At 43.6% G+C, this 26,716-nt stretch overlaps 1 protein-coding gene across 1 annotated transcript; it reads left to right on the top strand.

The window, feature by feature from the left end:
• The first annotated feature begins 5,125 nt into the window (after window positions 1-5,125).
• LOC116283678 (leucine-rich repeat-containing protein 37A2-like) lies at window positions 5,126-26,716 on the top strand. Its single transcript, XM_072939088.1, is given in 10 exon segments — window positions 5,126-6,782; window positions 9,108-9,991; window positions 10,499-10,770; window positions 11,372-11,477; window positions 19,795-19,892; window positions 20,731-20,799; window positions 22,487-22,605; window positions 24,512-24,862; window positions 25,500-25,728; window positions 25,730-26,716. Coding segments are annotated over 10 exon segments (2,802 nt in total). The 5' UTR covers window positions 5,126-6,535; the 3' UTR covers window positions 26,157-26,716.

The raw sequence follows: 26,716 nt of genomic DNA, 5'->3' as shown, positions 1-26,716 counted from the left end.
AGCTGGCGTCTCACAACCCTCATCAACAGCCATGGCAGGCTTCACCTGCCACCATGCTCCCTGCCCCTCCCCCTCACCACTTCCAGGTTCTCTGCTAGGGCCATAAATCATCCATGAGCTGTAAATTGGCTGCTTCTTCAGCTGGAGGCTGAAGTGCTGATGAAATATGCAGAGATCTCAAATCCCCTGGGGTGCAGGACAGGACTAGGAAATCTGGGATTAAAGTACAAGGCTGGGGGCTTCCAAATCCTGGCCCCACCAGTTCCCACCGAGGTGGAGCCTGGGACAGGGAGAAAGGCCAGAGGGCGGGAGGAGGTGGGGGAAGTCTCTTTGCACAATTGATCCCTGTGGGTCTGTGTAGTGCCCTCCTGGCTTAGAGGAAGTGAGGGGAGGTTACAGACTTAGACCCCAGAGGAGGGCCGGCCAGCCCCTGCCCCAGCCCTGGCTCTCTAATCCTGAGGTTTGCCTGAAGTCACACCTCCAGCTGACTTCTCACAAAGTTGTTTCTCATCTCACACAGGCTGGCATGTGGGCAGGGGAGGGGTGGACTCTCTGTGGCAAGGGCGCCTGTCGGGACAGGGATCTCTCCTGGCTTGCTGGGGGAGGGAGGGGCAGGCAGGCTGGAGGGTGGGTGGGCCCCAGCTGTGTCAGCCTGTGAGTGGAGTCACCCAGACCAGGAGCAGGAAGTGAGTGACTCAAATGGCAAGGCCTCACCATCCCCTTCAGCCCACTCAGGGCAGGATGGGGGTTGCTCAGAGACTCAGCTCCAGAATCCAACAATCCTGATGCTTGGGGCCCACCCTGATGAGCTCCTGAAGCTCTGAGATGGAACCTTGGGGGGTTGAGGGTAGGTAAGGGGTGGGGGCAACCAGGGGAATAGACATTCTCTGGAGAAGTCCTGACCCTCCTCCATCCTCCCCCTCCACCACCACGGACCCCTGGTATCTCTCTCTGGCCTGTGCTATTTCTGGCCCATTCTATCTCTGTTTTCTTGTCTCCCTGTTTTCCCTTTGACATTCCATCCCCGCCCACACACCTTGCAGTGAAGTGTGGCTGGAGCTACCTCTGTAATTAAGAGCCCTCCCCAGGCCAGCCAGGCACACACCCACAGGACCAGGCCATGGGCAGCCTCTGGTCTCGAGGCTCCTCCCCTGGACAAAGGGTGGCAAAAATGGCAAGAGCACCCCCACCCTCACCTCTGGGGCCTTGCACCATCCTGCCCTGCTCCTGCTGATGCCAGGGCTCACTCCAGCCAGAAGCGTTCTTCGGGAGGCACTTCGCCACCAATATCCTCTCCCCAGGCCTGAAGGGGGCCCCCTGAACAAGTCTTCCCACCCAAGCACCAGTGGGCAGGGGCAGCGGTGCAAACGGAGTCCCACGGTCAGAGATCTAAATAAGTTATGAGTCAAGCTAACTGTTAAATAAGACACCTAGACCAGTGTACCTCCACAGGGACCTGAAAGGCCAGATGGAATTGAGAATTCTGACTCCTTCTCAGAACGTGGCGGCCTTGGGGAAAACTGCTCCCTGGCATCCAGCCCCTGGGCCATCCCCTTCACACCCCTGGCTCCCCCCATACCACAAAGGGCCTCCAGCATGCATGCAGGCACGCCAGCTCGTGTGTCCCTGGTGTGTGCGTCCCTTTCCCACAACTGCCCCTCGTCACCTCTTTGCCTGAGTGTGCACACACCAAGCGGTGCTGCTGTCCGAACAGGAGGAAGAGCCCAAGTAAGAGACCCCCAGGCCCCAAAAGCAGGGTTGGTGCTGGGCACATCCCCGGAGTGTGGTCTCCGAGGGGAGAGGTACGAACTCTGTGTAGGCTCGTGCCCTTGGCCCTGTGTGGAGGGGCACAACCCCAGGGGAATAGAGCAGGGGCCTTCTTAAGGGCAGGAGCCAGGACAGAGGCCCCCTTCCTGAGTCGAAGGCTGGCTCTGCCCTGTCTGCCACCGGGAATGACTTCTGTTTGTCTGTGTTCCTTCCCCACTGCTCAAACGCCAGGGGAGAGCGGCTGTGTGCTGAAAAGGGACCAGCATCAGCCTGAAGTTTAGCATCGCATCTGTTCACCAGGCCTACCCATATGGAGGTGGGCATCCCCCCTTAGGCTGCAGAGGAGGGAAGAAGGGTATGTGTGTGTGTATCTGAGTGTGCTGGGGAGAGAGCGCTGACATGGCCAGCATCTGTGTATCTGGACCTGTGTCCCTGAGTGTATATCCCTAAGGTGTGAGCAAGGAAGTTTGTGTGTGTGTGTGTGTGTGTGCATGTAGTGTGTGCAGATCTATATGTCTGCCTGCCACTGTCTGGGAAAAGGGACCCCATAGAGAAAGGGCTGATTGTGAACACACAACAGAAACTCATGCACCTCCTTTTATGGCCCAGAGGCCTCATAGGGGATGAGAGGAAGGAAGGTGAGCAGAGGAGGGCAGCCTGGCTGCCTTTTCACCTTCCCCAGGAAGCACCTCCCCACCCCCCACCCGCTCCCCTCGTTGAACCTCTATTTGCCAGTAGCTCTTGTCTCTGGGATGACTTGGGAGGGGCCACCTGCTGCTCTTTCCTTCTTTACTCTGAGGCCCCCAGAAAGCTGCAAGGTTGAATCAACCATATGTGTTCTTGGGGTCCTAAGGACTCTGTTTCAGAACTTCGGGCAAGAGAAATGAGTTTAAACCACAGGGATGCAAACTGAGGCTAGACTCCAGAAGGAATTTACCAGTGCTAGAATAAGGAGAAAAGAGTAGTCATGTAAGGGAGGCCGGAGAATCTCTTTTCCTGGAGATTTGTCAAACAGAGAAATCCTTGCCTGTAAAGGCTTGGAGGCAGGGGATTGGGTAAGATGGTCTTGTGGCCTTTTCCTTCAAGTTCAGCTACACAGGAGACTGTGGCCACAGTAACCCCATCCCTCTCCCTGGGCACCTCCTTGCCCCATGAGACCACATCTGCTATACAGACAACTGATTCTAGTAAACATCACTTTCTGATTCTTTTCTGTATCCTGCAAATGAATAAAAAGTGACTACCAGGCAATAATAGGTGCTTAATAAATGTGCAGAGAACCCCTTGGTCTGGGAGGCAGAGCTCTTAGCCCAGTAGTTCCCGCTGCTGTGGTGGTGACTCCACCCAGCCCCAGCCTGAGCTGTGAGCTGCGGGACCAGCATGTGACAGCATGTTCCAGACTGACATTCAGGGCGCATTCCGGGGAGACACACACACACACACACACACACACACACACACACACACACGCTTTATTCTGAAGCCTTATTTCTGCCCCTCCAGCCCATCCAGTCTCTTCTACTCCTCTGCAGTCAACCAGCCCTACTGCCTGTATACTGAAGTCAGGAGAAAGGTCTGGGAAGTGGGTGTGTGTCTGTGTGTTGTGTTTGTGTGGGGTGTGTGAAGTGGGCAGGGGAGGATGGGAGGTGGGACAGGAAGTAAGTGAAGCCCTGGTAGGGGCAGGGGCCTAGAGCTGGGAGCTCTTTTCCTCCCATGCTGGGGCCTGCATGGCAGGGTGGCAAGTGGGTGGGTGGGGCAGGGATAAGGTGGGGAGAAAGATGCTGAGATAAACGGGAAAAGGGGGAGTAAGGGAAACAAACCAAAGGGCAGTGGCCCTGGCGTGCGGATGGTAACTGATCAGGGATGTTGATGTCTCCCTGGCCCCTTCCAGGAAGACTTCATGGATGGCACAAGCCTCAGAAGTGAGACTTTCACCATCATTCCTTTCTCTGGTGAAGACAGTCAAGAATGCTGCTGATGTACCTTCCCCCAGTCCATCCTGCATGCTAGCTTTGGGAATATAAAGCTTTTTAAAGAAGAGACCCTTCCAGAACAACCACCCCTCCAACACCGATGAACACAGAGTGACTAAGATAACCTATTTACACTTGGCTCTCTGGAAGCCCTTGGAGGGTTGGAGTCATTTTGATTTTCCATGTCACCAGCATCTAGTCCAGTACCTAGCATACAGCTGGTGCTCAATACTTATATGTTGATGAATGAATATCTGTAAGAACCTTAACATGCTGTGTAGCCACCAGCAGGTATGCATTTCGTCAACCACAGGAAGCAAAGACCCTTGTCTATTGGGAAGCTCTCTGATTACTCCCCCAGACTCTTCCACTACTGAGGGGCCTGCTGCCCCATTTCTTTTATGCCAGCATTGATTTCCTAAGATCTGCTGCCTCTGGGATTTTTTTTTTTTTTTTAGTAACTCTCAGCCCTGTAACAGTGCTCTCCTCCTTCAGAGGGAGATAAGGATTCGAAAATGTGGAAGCAAATAATAATAATAAAATAATAAAATTTTAAAAGCCTGTGGTGGGGAGTGTAGAGCTCAGTGGTAGAGTGTATGCTTAGCATGCAGGAGGTCCTGCATTCAATCCTCAGTATATCTATTAAAAAATATATATGGAAGCAAACTGAATGGGGGAAGAGGGCAAACAACACGGATAAGGGAATTGAAAGGAAGAATCAGAGGGGCCAAAGGAGGACAGATTAGACTGCTGGGAATGAAGGGGATGCTGGGTGTCGCTCTGTGCTGAAGCCTCACTAAGTTCCAGGTCATGTGGGCGGGGGAGCAGCTTGTCAGCTGGAAGCAAGAACCAGGCTTTTCTCTCCTCAGGGTAAAATGAAGGCTGCACTGTGCGGGCCGGCCACTCTCCTACTGGATGACAGGATGCCACCTGGGATGAGGCAGGGGACAGGCCTGTGGTGGAGTCACTCCAGAATTCCTCTCCTCACTTCAGAATTCTTCATTTCTTCTTCCTCTTGCCTCCACTTCCTGTTATTTTCTTCCCTTTCCACTTACAAATAAAGTCTAGCTTCTTGTGAAATGTGAGAGGAAGGGATTCAGTATCGATACTGAAGTTTTCAGAAAGCTGAGTATAACAACAGACCCATTCCTCATCGGCCAATCTTGGAATCAATTCCATTTAAAAACCATTATGTGCTTGACGCTGGGAATAAGATCAAGCTCCTACTCCATGGAACTCTATGGCCAGAGGGTGTGCCAGACAGTTAAACAGGGCTAAAATTAAAGAGATGATTATAAGGACTGTGAAGGAATAAACTGGGTGCTAGTTGCAGTACTTAAAATTATTTGACATGCTGAATTTACTTTTTGAGAGGGAGGAGGTAATTCGGTTTTTATTTATTTAGTTACATATATTCTGTTTCTTAGAAATGTATTTTTATTGAAGTATAGTCAGTTTACAGTATTGTGTCAATTCCTGGTGTACAGCACTGTACTTTCATCATATTGGAACATACATATTTTCGTTTTCATATTCTTTTTAGCCATAAATTACTAGAAGATACTGAATATAGTTCCCTGTGCTGTACAGTATAAACTTGCTTATCTATTTTGTACATAGTAGTTAGTATCTGCAAATCTCCAACTCCCAACGTATCCCTTCCCACCCCCTTCCCTACTGTTTATTTATTTTTAATGGAGGTACTGGGGATTGAACCCAGGACCTCGTACTTGCCAGGTACACACACTAACCACGGAGCTATCCCTCACCACAACGTGCTGACTTTAACATCCTAGGTGTCTTCTCTGTGAGTGCACACAGGGTAGACCTCTGAAAAGTGGCACTGTAATTTTTTCTAGACTAATGGCTGTGCTGAGACAAAGTGGGATGGGGAGATTTTCCCACGCTAATGTAAAGGGCTCTTCACTTGGTTTCCGACCCTCTTTCTCAGAATGAATTGCTCACCCACTCCAAAACCCTTCCTGCAGAAATTTTGGAGTCATCACTGACTCAGTGGTAACCCCTAATAACAGAGTGGTGAATTTTATATTCAGATATGGATCCTGAGAGTTTAGAGGACATGAGAACATTTTAGAATAACTAAGTGTAAGGTGTATTCCCCTCCCACCGCTGTAACTGGTGCTCATTTTGTAGGTCAGCTACTTTTCTTCGAAGCAGTGTGGCCAGGGGGAGGAAGAATGTCTCTCAGGTTTCAGTTTGGAGGAGGAGAAGTTTAGATTGCCAGAGCTGGACTAGCACTTTTGAATTTTCTGGAAGGCTGGGCCCTGGTGACTTCCTTGGGAAGCTCTGCCCCACCATCACCCCCACCCCTGCGCTGCTGGAGTCCGGGGCCACTCTGGTCTGCAGCCCAAATCCTGCCTCATTGTACCAGGGGCCAGGCCCAGGTTAGAGAGAGGGCCTGGCAGGAGATAAGTGTCACCTTTGCTGGGGGAAAGATGGATTGGGCCCTGGGAAAAAGCCTGACTCTGGTTGGATCTCCACCCTGACCTAATAAAGGCGGTGTCACTAAAGGGTGGGGTGTGAGGCAGGGGAGGGGCACATGTGCAGCCAGGCTGCCATTTCACTTCAGTGTCCATTCAGTGTGCCTGGCCAGTGCCCCACTGGCCTGGGTCACTGTGCCAGAATCGTCTTTGGATCATGTTGCCCCAGTGTTTTTGGTCCTTGCAGCTCTTTGCTTCACAACCAGTCTGGCTTATGGTCCAAGGAGTTCAGCCCTGGAGTCTGTCCAGCGGACCCCCAACTCAGAGTCGGGGGACTTTAATTATGTCACCCAGATGTCGGCTGAGACTTTTCTTCCGTACCTGGACGTGCATTCAGATGGAGAGCTGCCCGCAGGGCCATATCGAGGTGTTGCTGTCTCACATCAAGAGGGGAATCACAAGCTAACCCAGCATCAAAAGCTCCCAGAGGAGGTTCCAGTGCTAGGCTGGGATCAGAATCAGGCCCCAGCTCTGTCTCCTCGACCCAAAGGTAATAACACCAAAGCTATAGACATAGATCTACCTTTGGATGTTCTGGGAAGCCCAGATTGACCTCCAGAGCCCCCTGAGGAGGCTGAAATTTCTTCATCCCTGCCGGAGGCCTGAACTCATCATCCAGAGCCCACCAAGGAGGTTGACTCTCCACCCCAGCAAGAGGCCCCTGAGAAGGTTGAACCTTTTCTACCCCAGCAGAGGCCCAGGCTCAGCATCTAGAGACCACGGAAGAGATAGAGCCACCTCCCCTTTAGCAGGGGGCTCTGTCTCAGCCTTCAGAGGCCCCTGAGGAAGTAGGCACTTCAGGTTCCCAGGGGCTAGGGAGGACTTCAGGAGGTTTTAGTTGAACCATTAAGGCCTCAAGAGGTAAATGTTCCCAAAGAGAATGAAGCTCAGCAGTCAGCCCTGGACAGTGTCACTGTTAACCCTCTGGATCTGGCACTTACTGGAACTCCAGAGGTCACTAATGAGGTTGAAACTTCTCCAGTTCAGCAGGAGGCCCCTTCTGAGCCTCCAGAGAGGCCAGAGGAGGTTGAATCTTCACTTGAGCAGGCTGCCACCGGTCAGCCTCCAGAGCCGCCTGAGGAAGCTGAGCCTTCTCCAGGGGAATGGAGACAACCGGCTCAGCCTTATGAGCCTAATGGGGAAGTCATGCCCTTTTCAACACAGCAGGAGACCCCAACTCAGTCTCCAGCAGAGATAGAACCTTCTGCAACCCAGCAGGAAAGCACAGCTCAGCGTCCAGAGTCTCCTGCTGAGGCCAAACCCTCTGCAGCTCATTCTCCAGAGCATGATGTGACAACAGCTTCTCCTCCAGGCCAGGATCAAGCTCAGTCTCTGCAGGGACCCAGTGTCACTGTTAAACCTGTGGACCTTGCACTCACCATAACTCCGGGGCCCACAAGTGAAGCTGAACCTTCTTTGCCCCAACAAGAGGCCTCAGCTCCATCTGCAGGGTTTCCTGAGCAGTTGGATCCATTATTTTTCCAGCAGGAGGCTCCGGATCAGCCTCCAGCCCCCTCAGGAAATGGTGAACCTTCTCCAGTCCAGCTTGAGCCCCCAACTCAGCCTCCAGAGACCTCTACAACTGCCGCAGCTCAATGTCCAGTACATAACGAGGTGATGTTCTCACCTGCAGATCCGGGTGAAGCTCAGCATCCAGTGATGCCTAGTACCACAGAAAAACCCCTGGATCTCGCAGTTATCATCACTCCAGAGCCTGCTAAGGAGGCTGGAAGTTCTCCAGAGCAGCAGGAGGGCTCTCCTCAGTTCCTGTTTCCCCCTGAGCAGGCTAAATTTTCTCCAATCCAGTCCAAGCCTCTTTCTCCATTTCCAGAACCCCTCTGGGAAGGTTGAATCTTCTCCAGGCCAACAAGAGGCCACAGCTCAGGCTGCAGATTGCCCTGAGGGGCCACGGCTTTCTTTGGTCCTGGAGGAGGCCCCAGATCAGCCTCCAGAGCCACCTAAGAAGGTTGAGATGACAACTGGAACACCAGGACAGAATCAACCTCAGCATTCCAGCTCGCCCAGTGTCACTGATAAACCTTCGGACTTGGGGTGTACTGTGACTCCATAGCCTCTTACAGAGGCTGGACACTCTGCAGCCCTGCAGCAGATGACATCTCCAGCATACCTGGAGGTGACACCTCCACAGGCAGAGCAGGTGCTGGCTCAGCATCCAGCCATGACTGAGGTCACAGTTCAACCTCCGTACCTGGGACTTACATTAAGTCCAGAGCCTAATAAAGAGGCTTAACCTTCTCCTACTATGCAGGGGAACCTAACTTGGCCTCCAGAGCCCCATCAGCCTTCATTGTATCAGGAGGTGACAGTTCCCACACCAGTTCAGGATCACACTTAGCATGTAATGTCACCTAGTGTCACAGATAAACCTTTGGGCCAGGGGCTTACTGTAACTCCAGAACCCACTATGGAGGAGGAACACTCTACATCTCCCCCTCCAAACACCCTCAGAGGACACTTGCCCCTTCAAGCATCACTCTAGTCACATTTCACACTGTGGATCTGGAAGTTACTGAAACTGGAGCAACCAGTGTGGACGTGAACCTTCTCCGACGAAGCAAGAGAACCCAACTGAGCCTCCAGAACCAACAAAGGAGGTTGTTGTTCAATATCCACCCTATCACGAGGTGACTGTTCCAACTCAAATTAAGGGTCAGGGTCAGACCCTAACAGCATCAAGCGTGAAATCTCATCATGTAGACCTGGAGCTAACCATGACTTCAGAACCTACTACAGAGGCTGAACACTCTACATCTCCCCCTACAAGACACAGTAAGGTGACACTCGCCGCTTCAAGCATCACTTCAGTTTCAGTTCACATGGTGGACCTGGAACATACAGTAACGAGCATCCATTCTGGACGTTGAACATTCTCCAACCAAGCAAGAGACCCCAGCTCAGCCTCTAGAGCCACCAAAGGAGGTTGACTTTCAAAATCCACTCCATCAGGAGGTGACAATTCCAACTCCAAGGAAGGGTCAAGGTCAGCACCAAACACAATCCAAAAACACACATCATCACCTAGGCCTGGAGATAACCGTGACTTCAGAACCTAGTGTGGAGGCTGAACACTCTACATCTCCCCTTCCAAAACACCCTGTTGGGACACTTGCCCCTTCAAGCATCACTCTAGTCACAGTTCACACTGTGGACGTCGAACATACGGTAACGAGCATCCATTGTGGGCATTCAACATTCTCCAACCAGCCTCCAGAGCTAGCAAAGGAGGTTGTCATTCAATATCCACTCCATCAAGAGGTGACCATTCCAACTCCAAGGAAAGGTCAAGGTCAGCACCCAACACCGTCCAGCATCACACCTCATCACCTAGACCAGGAGATAACCGTGACTTCAGAACCTAGTGGGGAGGCTGAACACTCTACATCTCCCCTCAAAAACACCCTGAGGGGACACTTGCCCTTTCAAGCGTCACTCGAATCACAGTTCACACTGTGGACCTGGAACTTACATCAACAAGCATCCATTGTGGAGGTTGAACCTTCTCCGACTAAGCAAGAGAACCCAACTCAGCCTCCAGAGCCACCAATGGCGGTTGTTGTTCAATATCCACCCCATCAGGAGGTGGTCATTCCAACTCCAAGGAAGGGTCAAGGTCAGCACCCAACACCGTCCAGCATCATACCTCATCACCTAGACCTGGAGATAACCGTGACTTCAGGACCTCATGTGGAGGCGGAACACTCTACATCTCCCCTCCAAAATACACTAAGGTGACACTCGCCCCTTCAAGCATCACTCGAATCACAGTTCACACTGTGGACCTGGAACTTACATTAACAACATCCATTGTGGAGGTTGAACCTTCTCCGACCAAGAAATAACCCAACTCAGCCTCCAGAGCCAACAAAGGAGGTTGTCTTTCAATATCCACCCCATCAGGAGGTGACCATTCCAACTCCAAGGAAGGGTCAAGGACAGCACCCAACACCGTCCAGCATCACACATCATCACATAGACCTTTAGCTAACCGTGACTTCAGAACCTACTATGAAGGCTGAACACTCCACATCTCCCCCTCCAAAACACCCTGATGGGACATTTGCCCCTTCAAGCATCACTCCAGTCACAGTTGACACTGTGGACATGGAAGTGACTGTAACTGGAGAATCCAGTGTGATTGCAGAACCTGTCATGAAGGCTGAACATTCTACAGTCCTTCAGAAGACTACAGCTCCTTCTCCTGAGGTGGCGCTTGCACACCCACTCCTGACTTGAATCACAGTTACAGCTGTAGGCCTGGAAGTTACCATAACTCGGCACCCAGGGTCATCGAAGACACCTGTTTCAACTGATCCTTCGGTGGTGCATGCTATAACATACACCTCAGAAAAGGAGCAACTGGAACAGAGTGCTCCCACAAGCGTGAACGTCTGTGAGCTCTGCATCTGCAGTACTGAGACCTTGTCCTGCGTTGGTCTCAGCCCAAAGGAGAGGCACTGCAGAGTGCCTGTGCCAGAGCCCAACAGCTACAATGGCACCTTCACCATCCTGTAAGTATTGCTTTTCCTTGTTTGTTCTCTGCATCATGCCTGACCTGGCAGCCTTTCTTTGAGGTCTTCCTGGGTCTTCCTCATCTCCCCAGTTCACACTGACTGACTTTGTTTTTACCTTTTGTCTTATAAGAAATTTCTTATCTTCATTCGCCTTCTTACTATCGTTCCTTCTTCTCCAGTCTTTTGAATTGTCCCTACTCTTTTTCTTACTCCATTTTTTAGTCCATTATTTAATTTTTTAACATCTTCTCTTCTCCCATTTTTGCTCCATCCTCATTGCAGCAACCCATACCTCTCCCCATATCATTGGTGGTAATTCAACAAAGTGGTTAAGAGTAGAGATTCTGGAGTCAGACTACCTGGGTTTGAATCCAGATCTGCCATTTATTAGCTTTGTGACTCAGTTTCCTCATCTGGAAAGTAGGGATTATCATAGTCACCAACCATCTCATAGGATTATTGTGAGATTTAGATGAGTTAATACGTGTAAAGCTTTTACGTCAGTGCCTAGCATATATCTGAGTGTTAGCCATTATTATTATTTGATCCCTCAATTACACTAAGAACTCATCTTTACCCCCTGGATTTCTATGTATAGCACCCATTTGATGCCCAACCCAAGGCTAAGTACTGTGGGAGCCACAGAAGTATGGCATTGTCTCCAGAACATCACAGTGATAGGTGGGAAGAAAGGGGATACACCTTAAAAGATAGGTGATGTGTAATTGAGTATTAAAAGATACAGAGAGGCGCTGTAATTAACCAGAACCTGGAATCACTGGGGTGTGGAGGTCAGGGGAAACTGCATGGATAAGCTAAAACTTTCACTGGAACTTAAACACTGGCTGTGATTTGTTAGAGTAAAAATAGGGAATAGAGTCTAGGGAAAGGTGTGGCTGCAGGAATCACGAGGATTTAAGAGATCAGTCTAATTGTGAAGAACTGGGTTAGGCAGCAATAAAGATATCCTATGAAAAACCTTGACTGTCACAAATGAGGGTTTGAAAAATATGCTATAAGATGTGGGGAGCCATTGAAAGTTTTCAAGGAAAAGAGAGAAATGATGAAAACAAGAAGTTTATTTTAGATTCCATATGTAGTGTGATCTAGAGAGGAAGGTTGGATTCAGGGAGACCAAACAGAATGCTGTAGCAAAACCTAGGAGGAAAGTGAGAACGGGCTGAATTAGCGTGGTTGTGACAGGAGGAGAAGGAAATCCTAAAAGCATGACAAAGGGAAAACTGACAAGGTTTACTAACTGCCTAGAGTCAGGGGATGAGGTGTACAGGAAAGAGAAAAATCAAATATGTTGATGAGGAGAAGGCTGGTGGTACAACAGGTGGACATACAATTGGGAAGGAGAGCCACTTTGAGGGACATGGGTTCAGTTTTATTGATGAATATAAAGCAACCAGAAGGCTTCTGTTTGAGTGGAAATGTCCCATAGGGAGGTGGGCAGACCAGTATCTGTTTTGACTGTTCTGATCCTCCTGAAAAATGTGCATATAAGCCAGATCGTCGTTGCTGAGGGAAGAGGACAAAGCTAAAGGTAAAGATTCAAAGCCATCCACGGTTAGTGGTTGAAACTGAACCTCAAGCATTTAACAGCTTCTTTTAAACATGTGTAATTCATGGATACATTCTCACTATGTAAAAGAAAGTGTCATAGAAGTATGTACAGGATAAAATGTGAAATTCTCTCCCCACCCTCCCTCCCACCCGTAAGATAACTATGCTACTATTTTGATGTGTGTCTTTCCTTCCAGGCCATTCCCTTTGCATTTTTTCCCCTAATGAGGTAATAACTTTACTCATTTCTCGGTGACCTGTGCTTTTCCTTATGCGGTATGTCTAAGACGTATTTCCATATTAGTCTAATTTCTAACTGCCCTTATCCTTCCAATACCTTGAGAGATTTAGAGGGCACTGAGCCAAAGCTTTGGTGTTACCTAGCATAAGATTTCTTTACTTGCTGATGATGATACATTTTTGCCATTTTTATCATTGATTTGTAGGAGTCATTTTAGACACATAAGTGACTTTGGGAGAAAAAAAGGCTTACATTCAAAACAATTGGCAATATGTATCCAATAAATTGGACAGATAGGATGTTCAGGTTCTGAGGAGATGCCTCATTGCTTGTGCCAGTGGCCTCACATTATATATTTATGAATTGTGCCCACTGGGAAGCTGAGAAGCTGTGGGAGTTAGAAAGTTGGTCTCTTCTGCATTTGAGTATTCCCCACAAGGTTGCTGTGAGTCTCTCACTTACTCTGCTCATTCTTTTCCTACCTATTTAAGGATATGAACTGTGTTCCTTCACAGAGATTTCCAAGGGAACTATTTCTTATATTGACGAGTATACAGGGAAGCCTTACTACTGGACTGAGAAACTGTGGGTATATTCTCTCCGAATATGCATACGAAACACTAACTGCCTTGTCAGATTTTCTTGGTCCAGAATTTCGAGGTCAACAGTATTTCCCCCTTCATATTCCAAACCAACCTATTGATTGAAATTCTATATTTATTTAAAAAATTAAACTTGGCAGGCCCTCATTCAAATAAGCAAGAACCAATTTAAACTTCCTTTCCATTATACCAGTAATACATGATTATATTCTCAATATATAAAAATGAAATAACAGGTATAATGAAAACCCTTCTTGTGCCTTAATCCCCCACTCACACAATTTTGAGTTTAGTAAAACTTCCAGACTCTTTTCCATGTATTTGGCTACATACATATTTACAGATAAAATAAGTTTGTCATGTGCCTTTCTTATCCTTTTTTACGTAAATGATAACATCCTGTAACTTGATTCTTTAACGTCATGATACATCTTAAGTTTCTTTCTTTCCCAGTATGTAGAGGGTTGCCCCATTCATTTAAACTCCTGCATAATATTCCATAGTATGGGTGTATCAATTTAATAATGTTTGTATTGAAGGATGTTTAGATTGCATCTAGTTTTCTTGTTACAAACATTGCTGCAATGAACATCCTTGCACATGCATCTTTGTGAGCCTGTCAGGTTTTTCCATAGAATAGATGCCTAGAAATGGGATTGTTGGGGTGAAAAGTATGTAGATATAAACTTCTAATTGCCCTCAAGCAAGTTGTGCCAGTTTACACTCCAGTCAGCACTCCCTGACAACCTTTACCTCCCCACAGCCTTCCACTGCTGGATATTCTCCAAGTTTTTGGCTGATCTGAAGGGTCAATAAAAGGGGTCCCATGTGAATTTGAATTTTTCTGAAGCTGTGAATTTAAATATCTTTATATGTTTGCTGGACATTTGTATTTCATCTCTGAATTGTCTGTCCTTTACCCACTTTTCTGTTTTTTTTCTTTTTAAATTGATTTGTAGATAAGTCAGGTTAGATAAAATAAGTGATTTTAGGGGGAAAATTACATTCAAAGCAATTAACTGGCATTTTTCATGGCAGTTTGTATTATTTGTTCAACCTGAATAGACAAATCATAAATATAACTTCCAAATTAATAATAAAGGTAATAATAGTCATAGTAATCTTAAAGTAGAGATTATGAGTACCCTTAAAGAGATGCCCCCTTAATCTGATAAGTTACTGATAAGGAAAAAAATGCTAGAACCAGGCAGTTTTTTGTTTTTGTTTTTTAAATTTACAGATTTCTTCAATACTATATATGGTTTATATTTCTCATGACAGTATCTGACTTGGAGGTTTTATTTCCCAGGCTTGTAAGAAAAATGAAAGTCATTTGGCACAAGAAATAGATAATACTAGTTTTCTCTGGGGAGGAAAATTGAATGGTAGACTGAGGGACAGAGGTAAGGGGAAAACTTTGGATCGTGTACTATATACGTTTGGAATTCTGAGCCATGTGAATATGTATTACATATTTAAGAAAAGTAAATCAAAATTAAAAAACCAATTTTTCTAAAGCATGTATTTCAGTTAATACAGTATAACATGGGTCTGGTAAGGATTGAAAATTTCTAAGGCAGCTTGAGTTTTATACTTTATTAGCAGAGGTTCCTAACTTAGAGTCAGTGGCTACCGACAGCAGGATTTCTTAATCCCGTACCCCCACCACATATATCTCTTTGGCGATCTGCATAAGCTTATGTTCTTAGGATAATGTTATTAAATGTAAAATAAATTAATATATATACAGAAAAACAAAGGAAACTGATTACACTGAAATCATTTTCAGAATATTTTAAAAATTAGCGATATAGAAATGAACAGGCTTCTCTTAACACATTAAATAACAAGAATAGTTGTAAGTCTAATAACTATTATAACTCCAAGACAGTGGTGAGAATAAATGATATTTCAAGATACCTGCAACAAACATGTGATATGGAGTGATCTGTGACTTCTGTTGGGAACCAAGTTAACTGTACTGCTAATCTCCTGTGGTTTGTTGCCGGCACTCAGAACAGAAGGAATTGCTAGTTTTAATTAGAGATTTGTGAAAATGGAGAAGTAATTTTATTTCCCTTCCAAGTTTGGGCCTCTGAATTCAGTCCACTCTGTTCACAAACCTCTGCCCTAAAATGATGATCCACAAATGGAAATTGCATGCACATTTTTGCATGTATTGAAGAAAGTGCAGTTTTCTAGGGAAAAGGGCCATTATATTTATGAAATTCTCAAAGGATTCTTGTCTCAAAAGATTGAGTCACAAATGTATGGGTGAAGAAAGACATTTCTGTAAAGCTATAAGTAGATAATAAATGGAAGATTTGTTTGAAATAACAGTATCTGATAGTTGGTAACCTGTCACTTTCTGAATTCATCCAACAAATATTTATGGAGGATCCAGTGTGTGCCAGGGACTGTTTTACATGCCAGGGATACAGGCTCAAGAACAAAAGAGACCAAACAGCGCAGTTCTCAGGGGGTTAAAAAATACATAAAAATAAATATATAAATATAATAGATATAATATGAAATATTCATAAGTGCTTTGGAGAGAAAGAAAGCAGAGGAAGGAGGGTAAATCACTTTCAGAATGGCCTACTGTTTGCATTATACGTTAAGTCAAACAAACAAACAAAAAACCCTGAGCCCTGTCAGTTTCCTAGAAGTTACAGAGAGGGGTAATTGTGAAAATAGATAATATCAAGGATGAATGTGAAATTCAGAAGGTTGCCTTAGACCATAACTGTAGTCAAAAGTTAATGGATGTTTCTTAAATGTTAGTTCATGCGTGGTTTAGATATTTTCCTGGTGTGAGAAAGTTTTAGATCTGGCTTTAATTCTGATTCTCTATAACTTTAAAATTTTTCTTCAGTGAAAATGATTGTTCAGAGTTCACTTTGCTTTTCATAGTACTGATCTTTGGCACGAGCAATAAAATAAAAGTCACCCAACAGAAACACTCAAATTAGCATTGTCATGGAATCCCATTGTTGTTGCTCCAATATGCGAATGGTACTTGAAATTCCACTTTTGAATTTAATTCCTGCTCATGTGCAAAATTCCTAACTGCTTAAAATGTATGCAGCACAGAGCTGCAAAGAACTAAGTTTAGCCCAAAATTCTACAGGGAGCAAAAGGTATGGGTGCTTTCTCAGCTATTAGCTTCTTTTAAATGGTAAAGCATAAAGAATTCCTGAACACCCACCACTGGGCATCTCTCACTCCAACCACCCAAAACATTATTTTTCAAAAAGTATATATGTCTGAAGTGAATTATATGTGGCTGGTAGGAACCTTTGAGGTGTGGATGTTTCTGTTAAGCTGTAGTGTGAAAAATATACAGAAGACACATTGCTATCACCTAATTCTATGTACTTTCTTTCCTGACTACTACTAATAAGAAGTGTGGGTTTTTCAGAATCTTGAAAATTCTGTGATTTCTCCATGTCACAAGCAGATCACAGCGGGTAGGTTCAGTGGCCTGAAGGGGATTTTAGACTTGAGGTGAAGAGCCTCCTCTAAATCAGGCTTTGGAAAAGACTCTCCTATTTGTCTTGTAGTTCAGAAATCCAGTTTCACACAGTTCACTTTGGGTTAATGAAGGTGTTGAGGGTGTGTCTAGAGCTGGATTAACAGTTCTGCAGATGCCTACCAGTGGCATCTCCCTCCCCTCTTCATCAGTTTGCTTGTGCCTAACTTGTGGAAAGAGAACAGAGGGTCAGTTTTTCTCTTGCCAGAGAGTGGGCTCATTAGGTCCCTCCACTAAGAGATTTTAGTAGCATCAGTACCATGTCTTAAACTTATGACCTTTTCTAAACACTTTATAACACCAAGAATCCCTTATAAGAATCTGAGTTTCATTATGGTTATGTAGGCGACCCAGGGGGAAAGAATTGTGGAATCACAGTTGATAAAAATTAATTTATTCAAAAATATTCACTGAGTGCCATGCGTGCTGTGTGTCTGCCCTGCACTAAGTGCTGGGGTTACAAAGAAGAATAGGCCAAAGACTTTGTCCCCAAGAAACTTTCATACTGGAAGAAAATTGATGGGAAAACTTAGGAGAGCCATGCTAACATCTCTGCAGCAGGGTAACAAGGTAGAGGGGCAACGAAGTAGAAAATGGGTGGTGGCCTAGAAAAGATGGTCATGGAAGAGACACGAGCCTGTTCCTCTTGAATTTCTGTGTTCATCTTAAATGGCAGAAAAAGTTAATGGAAGAATCAGAGCTGGTGTTGGAAATAAGTTAACACTGTATTCCTAAAATTCATTCACAGTTACTTTCAAAAGGTTGTCAGAATACAGTAAGTGTGTGTTGGTGGCTGGGCTCCTCCTTTGTTTTGTGCCAAATCTAGAAAGTCTAGATGGTGCCACCCCTTGAGTTGTCATTTTGTTGCCTATAATGAAATATTACTGAGGTATTTATAAGTTGAGATAATACTGTCCTCTGCATTAAATAAGTCTGGAAAAGGGCCCCAGCTGAGGTGAATTTGTCATGAATTAAATGAAGCTGAAGCTGCAGGACTCCCTACTTGCCTAGGTCCCTTCCAAGGTCTTGGGAGGGATCCTAGCAGTTTTTGTGTTTATAACTTTGCATGTTTTTAATTAGGATTTTTCCAACATAGATGAATTTTAAGCCCCACAAAACCTTGATTCATCACTGGGTTTCAGGTAATTATAACTCAGTAGGTTTCTTGAATGAAACCTCTATGTTATTGACAAACACCAGGTGAACAAGTTAGAGGTGTGCTAGAGTCTATTTTGAATCTGAGGTCCACCTCAAAGACCAGCCAGAGCTAATTAATTAATAAAGCACCATTTTTAACTTTGGGGTTTTTTGGGGGGTTTTTTTGGTGGTGGGAGGTAATTCAACTTATTTATTTATTCTCAGAGGATGTATGGGTACTGCTAGGTTTAATATTTCCTCCTCATCCTTAATTTTTGTCGCTTTGATTACTGTGTGCCTTGGTGTGTTCCTCTTTGGGTTGATCCTGTGTGGAACTCTCTGCGCTTCCTGGATGTGGGTAACTGTTTCCTTTCCCAAGTTGGGGAAGTTTTTGGTTATTAGGATGTGGGCTATTTTTCAAGGCTATCACTGTCATGGTCTAGGACAAGCTAAAGCAATACAGATCTCACTGTCCTTACAGATGTTAATTTGTTTTTCTTAAATAAATTGCTCCCCAGATTGCTACAAGCCAGTTGGTTAAATTTCCAGAGTTCTGAGAAAGTTGATTCTGACCATTTTTGCCAGTTGTTGTTTTTATGGAGGGATGAATTTTCAGATGTCCTCACTCCACCGTTTTTACTGATTAGCCTGCAACATGGTTTAAAATCTCTAAAGCCTCAATGACCATAGGCCAATTAAATATTTAATCATGGGAGATAATTGAAGAAATGAAATAAAAAAGAATAATGTTATTCTCATTGAGGCTCTCCCAGATGGGGAAATGAAATTTGAAAAAGTATTTCTATATTTAGTGCCCTCAGACTTAAGGTTAAAGTAATAGTTATTTTAAACACACTCCTTTTTTTTTTTTTTTTTTTAATTCAGGTTAAACACAGGCTTTGGAGTCAGAACAGAGTTCAGGTTCCAGCTCTGCTTCTTACTAGCTTGATGCCTTAGGACAAGTTACACAACTTCTCTGTGCCTTGGTTTCCTCATCTGTAAAATGGGATAATAATAATATCTATCACATAAGGTTACTGTGAGGATTAAATATTAAATGTTGATCATAGATAGCTGGCAATCCAAAGGGTATTATTTGTGATAATCTTTATAATATTCTGTAAAAGTACATTAATGATTCACTAATTAACCTAAAGGCAGATTTTCTTTTCTTTCTTCCTGTTTCTTTGGGTATACAAAAAATTTTTCTTTTTCTTGTTTGTTTTAAAGAATTGAGAAGAAAATCTTTTCCAGAATTTTGGAATAAAAATTTGTTCCAGAAAATGAATTTGTCACTTTGTTGATATATAAACAAAATGTTATTTATGCAACAAATATTTATTAAGTACCTAGTAAATATTAGGCACTGTGTCAGGCACTGAGATGACAATGACAATAAAATGTAGTCCCTGCTCTCATGGAGCTGACAATCCAAGAGACTGACAAGCAAGCAGGTGATTCCACATAAGGTAGCAAAGGCTGTGATACAAGAACACATATGGGAGTGTGCAGTGGGAGCGTGGCTCTCCCCAGCTCCTCTTGTATTTTTCTCTTCTTCAGCTCCAGAACCAAGGGATTGGTCCTACTTTAGTGTTTAACTGGGTAGTTTAAAACATGAAATTTTAAAAATTTCTAGAGATGAAAGAAAAATGCCTTGAATTATGGAGGATACTAGAAATAGTATTTCTTACAGAGGAACGGCTTCCTACCAGCATAGTTCCTTCTAGGGTTTTTGGCATATTTTTTTCTTTGCTATCCACTTTTTTTCTTTTTCTCTTTCTGTTATCCACTTTATCATCTAGACACCTGGGTAGTTCCCAAATGAAGAGTGCTTTACAAATTCTAAGGGTGACTTATAGGTAGATTCAGAATTTTTTTTTTTAGCTTCGAGTTCTATATCAAAAAAATGAATATAAACTTTAATGGATGTTATTTTGCAGATAATTTTAATGCCATTCCATTCTTCAAAATTCTGTCATAATCCTTTGAAAACAGTTGAAGATACTTATCTTTTTAAATTGCCAGCATTAAGATATTTGTAAGTATTGCAACAGTCTTATGGCTCTTGAGTTGATTTCTGCTCTTTTTTTACTTTCATCAGAGATTGAGGATTTTGGCTAAAAAGTCATAATTTAAATTTTAACTGGGTTATTGAGGTATGAGTTATTGGCAAAGAAAAGGATTAAGAAAGAATGTATATGGGTAAGACAGCCAGCAGAGGAAGAAAGCAGTGTTGAAGAACACGTATAGAGATGAAACATGTAAAAATATGATTTATCCCAGAAAGCAAAAAGGAATAAGGTGTACGTTATATTAAAAAAAAAAGTAATCAAGAGAATTGGATGCAGTTGAGTGTGAGAGTTAGGATAATGGTTAAAAAAAAAAAAGTCCTGTTCAGGACAGAAATAGACTCATGGACAGAGAATACAGACTTGTGGTTACCAGGGGGGTAGAGGGTGGGAAGGGATAGACTGGGATTTCAAAATTGTAGAATAGATAAACAAGATTACACTGTATAGCACAGGGAAATATACACAAAATGTTATGATAAATCACAGAGAAAAAAATGTGACAATGAGTGTGTATACGTCCATGAATGACTGAAAAATTGTGCTGAACACTGGAATTTGACACAACACTGTAAAATGATTATAAATCAATAAAAAATGTTAAAAAAAAAAAGTCCTGTTCAGCACCAAGGTCGTTAATTTAATGATGCAAATAAATTTAAATTTCTTCAATAAGAGCTCCCTGGAATTATTGTCTATGGCAAGTAAGAAGCCATACTTGAAATAATCACATATTAGTTATCTTTTTAAAGGTAGAATTTTTGTCTTTGGGTTTATATCATGCCTGTTTGGGCTTTTCCTTCAGAGACCTGGGAAAAACACACATCTCACAACAATTGAAAGAATCCCCATGATGGCCCTTGAATTGGAAAAACTGTAAGTTGATTTTTATTACGTTTATTTTCAGTTGTTTTTTATAGGTTTGTTGTATTATTTTCTTAAGTCAGGTTTATTGATGTATAAGTTTCATAATTTTCATGTAATAAAATCCACTCTCTTAAAATACACAGTTTGCTGTGTTTTGACAAACATGTAGTTATATAGCCACCCCCACATCTGAGATATAGAAAACTTCTGCAGCCCCAAAAGTCACCTCATGTTCCTCTGTAGTCAGTCCCCTCCTCCCACCACTAGCCCTGGCAACCACCAGTCTGATTTTTGTCCCTATAACTTTGCCCATTCCAGAATGCCTTATAAGTTAAATCATAGGGTATGTGGCCTTTTATTTTTGGCTTCTTTCACTTAGCCAGTCTCTTTGGAGATTATCCATGTTGTTGCACCTGTCAGTAATTCATTTCTTTTTATTGCTGAGTAGTATTCCAGTTGTGTGGATATACAGTTTGTTTGTGCATTCATCAGTGGATGAACATTTGACTTGTTTCTAGTTTTTTGGCTATTGTGAATAAAGCTACTAAAAACACTCACGTAAGTGTAAACATACATTCTGTGTGAATATATGTTTTCATTTCTTTGGGACAAAATACCCAAGGATGAGAGTGCTGCATCCTATGCTGAGTGCATGCTTAACTTTTTAAGAAGCCGCTTAACTGTTTTCTACAGTGACGGTACCACTTTGCATTCCCACTAGCAGTGCACGAGAGTTGCACTTGCTCCACAGCTTCACCTGATCCTTATATTTCAGTTTTTAAGAAAAATTTTAATATCTCTAGTAGGTATGTATGTATACTTCCATTTCTGTTGGGTAAATACCTGCCAATAGGATGGCTGGATCATTGGTAGGTGTACATTTAAATTAAAAAACTATTTTCCATAGTTGTTCAGCCATTTTACATCTCTACTAGCAGTGTATGAGAGTTCCATTTTTTTTTTCACATTTTGCCTACACTTGCTATGATCATTTTTTAAACATTTTTTATTGAGTTATAGTCATTTTACAATGTTGTGTCAAATTCCAGTGTAGAGCACAATTTTTCAGCTATATGATCATTGTTTTTAACTTTAGATAATTTGATAGTTATATAGTGGCATCTCAGTGTAGCATCTCTAACAATTAATCATGTCAAACATCTTTTCACATGCTTCTTTTCCATCTATATATCTTTGAATTTTTTTGTCTATATTTTTATTGAGTTTTGAGAGTTCTTTATATATTCTGGAAACAGTCCTTTATTCAATATGTAATTTGCTAAGTATTCTGTGATTTATCTTTTATTCTCTCAAGAGTGTCTTTCACAGGGCAGAAATTCTTAAATGTGACCATGTCTTATTTGTCTTTTTTTTTTTTTAATGGACAGTGCTTTTTGTGTTGGGAGGAGATACTTCTGAATTAAACTACAGATCAGTGTCACCCAATTATAATCCCTATCATCTTTTTCCTAGGCACACCGTCACCCACTGCCATCCTTACCCTTCTGTTGGGCACTTGTGTCCTCTGTATTTATTTACAACAGTTAAAAGCAACAGTTGGTCAACTGGTCCCTGTCCAATTCTCCAGGCCATGTGCCCCAAGGACTTATTTTTGCACTGCCCTGTGGTGGCCTTGACCTGCCTCCCTACTCAAGTCACTCCTTTACCACTAATTTAATTCTGTTTTCATTTATAGGATCTTACCTAGCCATAGGACCTGCTGCCTCTGCCAATTTAAAAATACTATTGAAGTTGTCTGCAAGACAGTCAAGCTGCACTGTGACAGGGACTGCCTGACAAACACCACACGTTGTGGTGAGTCTGCATTGCCTGATGACAAATTTTTACTTTTTAAAAAAATTTTTACTTTTAATCAGTGATGACAAAAATTTTAAACTAATGATGTAATTGAACTATTTTTATTCATTCATTCAGAGTTTCAACTCCCTAAATTTCTAAGAACTACTCCCTTGCTAAAAGTCAGATTCTCAGTTACATTATTAAGCTCATAATACCTCAGTTACTGTTAGCTTAATAATGTAACTGATTCACATACATAGAGGAACAAGAGAAAGGCATGAAAGCAGGAAGGAAATTACCATTCAGGGCCACATATTGTATACTGTGCTCTCTGCTTGATGCATTACCCCCAAATGAGAACTTATTCATATAGTGCATCATGGTTTGTAAACTGATTTAATGTCCATTAGGTCTCAAGTACCCTTTGTCTTATAGGGTAGGTGTAAATATATTTTTGTTTATTTTGTTTGTTTTTTCAATTTTATAAAAGAATACAAGTGGTGGTGTTTATGTTTTATTTGGAGCCTGAGAGTTTCTGGTTCCATAACCAGAAGCTGCTATCTAGCCCTTCCAGTGGATGGGGTGGCTCTTTTATTCTTAGACTGTCCAGCTCTGAACTTGCTCTGAATCTCAAGCATTTCTATACACAAAACACTCAGATGCTTTCATGGATTTTTCTGTACGTTAGATTTATTGACACTTAACTTGGTGACTTCCAAAATGTGCTTTCATGCACAGAACAGCTTGAATACTGGTCTCTATCAATGATCTGGAGCACCTTATAAATAATAACATTTTGCTACTTACATAAAAATGTTGCTTATTTTCCAAACTTTTTTTTTAACCAATTATATTACTCCCTTCTCCCCCAGAAGTTGGCAGAACAGGCATTTTTAATCCCTCTCCTTTTACGGTGAGCAAAAGGAAGATCAGAGGTGTTAAGTGCTGTGGCCTAGTGCCTAGATCTTCTGTCCCCAGTTTGGGGCTGTCTGCGAGCTCTTGTTCCTCTTTTCTTCACCTCCTCCTCTGACCCTAACCACCACCACCAAAAACACTTTAAATCCTTCTGGAAGAGAGACCCAGCTGCACAGTGGTACACCTGACCTTAACACAGTTAGAAGCTTTCGATGGGTCCCCAGGTAAAGCTGGAAATACTAGGAGTGAAATGAAATGACAGCAAAGTAGGAATCTGACAAAAATTGCTTTTTCCCTTCTGCATTTTAGGACTTCCAAGTATTATTCCATTGATTTCTTGAATATTCCACAATAGCATACAGCCTGGCAAATCTCTTAACCTACACCCCAGATCCCTGCCCAAATGTTTAGCAGAGAGCCAGCGGGGACTTAGTGTTTCTCTCTGTGTAGAGCCTTCTGTTATGGGGGCTGGGATATACGAGAGCAGGACCAAGGAGAGGCATTGGTGGTAGGTGGAAAAGGCCACATCCAGGTGAGGACCTGTTAGCAGCGGGTGTTGTGATAATCTGTGATGGGAGCAGGAACATGAGCATGCTGAGGAGGTGGAGAGAGGAAGCCTCACTCCTCTGCATCTGAGGCAGGACGGGCTGGGGTGTATGAATGAGAGGAGTCACAGTGGGTCTGCAGAGCGTCCTGCTGAGTCAGGAACAGTTGTCTTCCAGCCTTGACTTCTCTTGAGTACTGGGCAGTTGGCCCCTGGGAACCAGTGGAATAATCCTAAACACTGTCATTCTATTTCACACCATGGAATTTTCTGAGTAGAGAGCCACTTTTTCAAAAGATATCTTTTTCACCTCTTGTTGTGAAGTTTCTTTTTCTCCTCTCTAAGTGGCACTCGGACATTTGCTGATTTCTAATTTATTTGGCTGTGATATGTGGCTGTGGACTGACAAAAAGCTGTCCAATAGCCTTCAATTATCAAAAACAGTCTTTTCTTTTCTGACAGATGAAGAAGCAGCAGCAGGGGATGCAGAAGGGTCATTCATGAAGGTTTTACAAGCCTGGAAGCAGAGCACCAGCACCAAGCTGATTATTGAGCCAGAGAAGGTGTCCTTGGACACACGTAGTGTCAGCCTGCCAGCCTCCATGTATGAGCAGCCAGACTTTAATGATGAAAGTGATGTTGTCAGTGCAGTAAGTTACATACTGCCTTATTTCTCAGAGGGAAATCTAGAAGATGTAGAAACAGCATTTTTACCATTCAGTAAACTTCTTTTTTCAAATGAACAAGATGGAGATAAGCCCCTGGGTTATTTGGGGAAAAGAACACAAGGAACTATTCTGTTAAACATGAATCCAACAATTCACCTTATAAAAATAAACTGAAGAGACTCTATCTTCTGAAAAAATGGTTCGATTCAGAAATGCAAAAAACAAAAAAAAATTGATGAGGTTAAAAACAAAGAAGAAACTGGCATGCTTGTACATGCCCACACTTTAGGTCCCGAATTTAAATGGCAGATCTTTCAAAAGAAATTGGAAATGGCCCAACCACAGGAAAACAGCCCAGCAAAGACTGAGAGTGTAGGGGAAAGGCTGTGGGGAGTGGACAGGGTCCTCAAGGGCCCAGGGGGCATCATCAAAACACATGTCAAAGAATTGATGTGTCAGAGAAAACAGAATGCTCAGCCACCTATGGAGAACACTGACAAGGAAGAGCTCAGGAGGCCGTCCCCAAGAAAGCTAGAGCAGCTTCAATGATGCAGAGGCCCAGGAAGTCAGTGGGAAGCTCCTCCCGCCTTCATTTACAAATGAACATAAGGCAGCAGTCTGTTCTTCCCTGCCTTCTGCTTCCACCCCTCCTAAATCTGACGTTAAACACAAAGCAAAAGACTTATCCTACACTGTTTTAGTAGATGCAGATGCTACAGTTAGAAATATGGAGATTTCTAAGCCAACGTCACGTCCCCCCCCCAAAAAAAAACTTCTTCCTTGATACTCGCTCTCGTGTGATCCACAATTATTCAAGGCCAAAAGGAATCACAACTTGAGAGGGAAAGGGCTACTCAGGGGAGTATCTCCAAGCAGGCCTTCATCCTCTGCAGTGAGAAGCCTCATAAATTCTCCTTCACGAGGAGCTATTTCAACTTCAGGAGAACTGACTTCTCAGGAAAATCCTTCTCCAGAATTATTTTCTCCTTCAGACCCTACTACGGGAAAGGTGACTGCCGGAAGGAGCTATCTCTGAAGTCACTGTCGGTACGGATGTTCCCAGCACATATTCTGTTACTGCAGGCAACTTTGTGCCAACTGTTCAACACACCCACGAAACACAATGAGAATACCACAACGTGGGCACCGAATTACCCCCTAAACCCACCGGCTTCACTTTCCCAGGGCTTTCATCCTTGGGTGATCAGTTTGAAATTCAGGTAACCCAGCAACTATGGTCCTCCATCCCCAAAGATGACATGAGAAGCCTCATTTCCCATGTGATCTGGACTTTTAAAATGGTCTGCTCTGAGACCTATATGAAGCTAGCCTGTGCCAAGCTCTTCTCCAGAACAGGCCTCCTGGTAGTAGAACATCTGCCTATTTGGGGGAAAGATAATAGCAGGTCCCCATTTCTCATCTTAAACATATCTCTATAAACATGAAAGAAAAGAACTCATAAAAGTATTAGAAGAAAATAGAAGCAATATGTTTATAATCGTGTGGTGGAAAAGGGCTTTCAGAGCCTGATGCCACAGGCAGAAACCTTTGGCAGATTTGACCACCTCGTCTGTGACACCAACTTAGCACCGACCTATGCCAAGCACAGGACAAAGAATCTTCCATATATTTCCTGATTTAACCCCCACGGTCCTGTGAAGATGGTAGTACCATCCTTGTTTCATTGATGTAGGACATCAACTTAAGGCCCCAGTGACAAAACCAAAAGCAGAATCCAGTTTCAGCTGACTTTAAAGCCTGAGCTCCTTACTCCACTCTTCTGTCTCGTCCCCTTAGAGACAAAAACAGTGGGAAGTGCTTGAAACACTGAAAATCAATGAAAGTCAATATTTATTTATTGTAAAGAGTGTTAGAAATGAACAGGAAGAAGACGGACAATCCAGGGGAGGAGAGGGCAGGGGCTCGGAAGAGTAGCCGTCTGTTGACAGTCTGTCCCCACATCAGCCCGTCTTCATGGTGAGTGGGTTTTGTCAGCCAG

Source organism: Vicugna pacos, chromosome 16 (assembly GCF_048564905.1).
Source record: "Vicugna pacos chromosome 16, VicPac4, whole genome shotgun sequence".
Taxonomy (NCBI): Eukaryota; Metazoa; Chordata; class Mammalia; order Artiodactyla; family Camelidae; genus Vicugna; species Vicugna pacos.
This window is presented reverse-complemented; position numbering and strand designations above follow the sequence as displayed.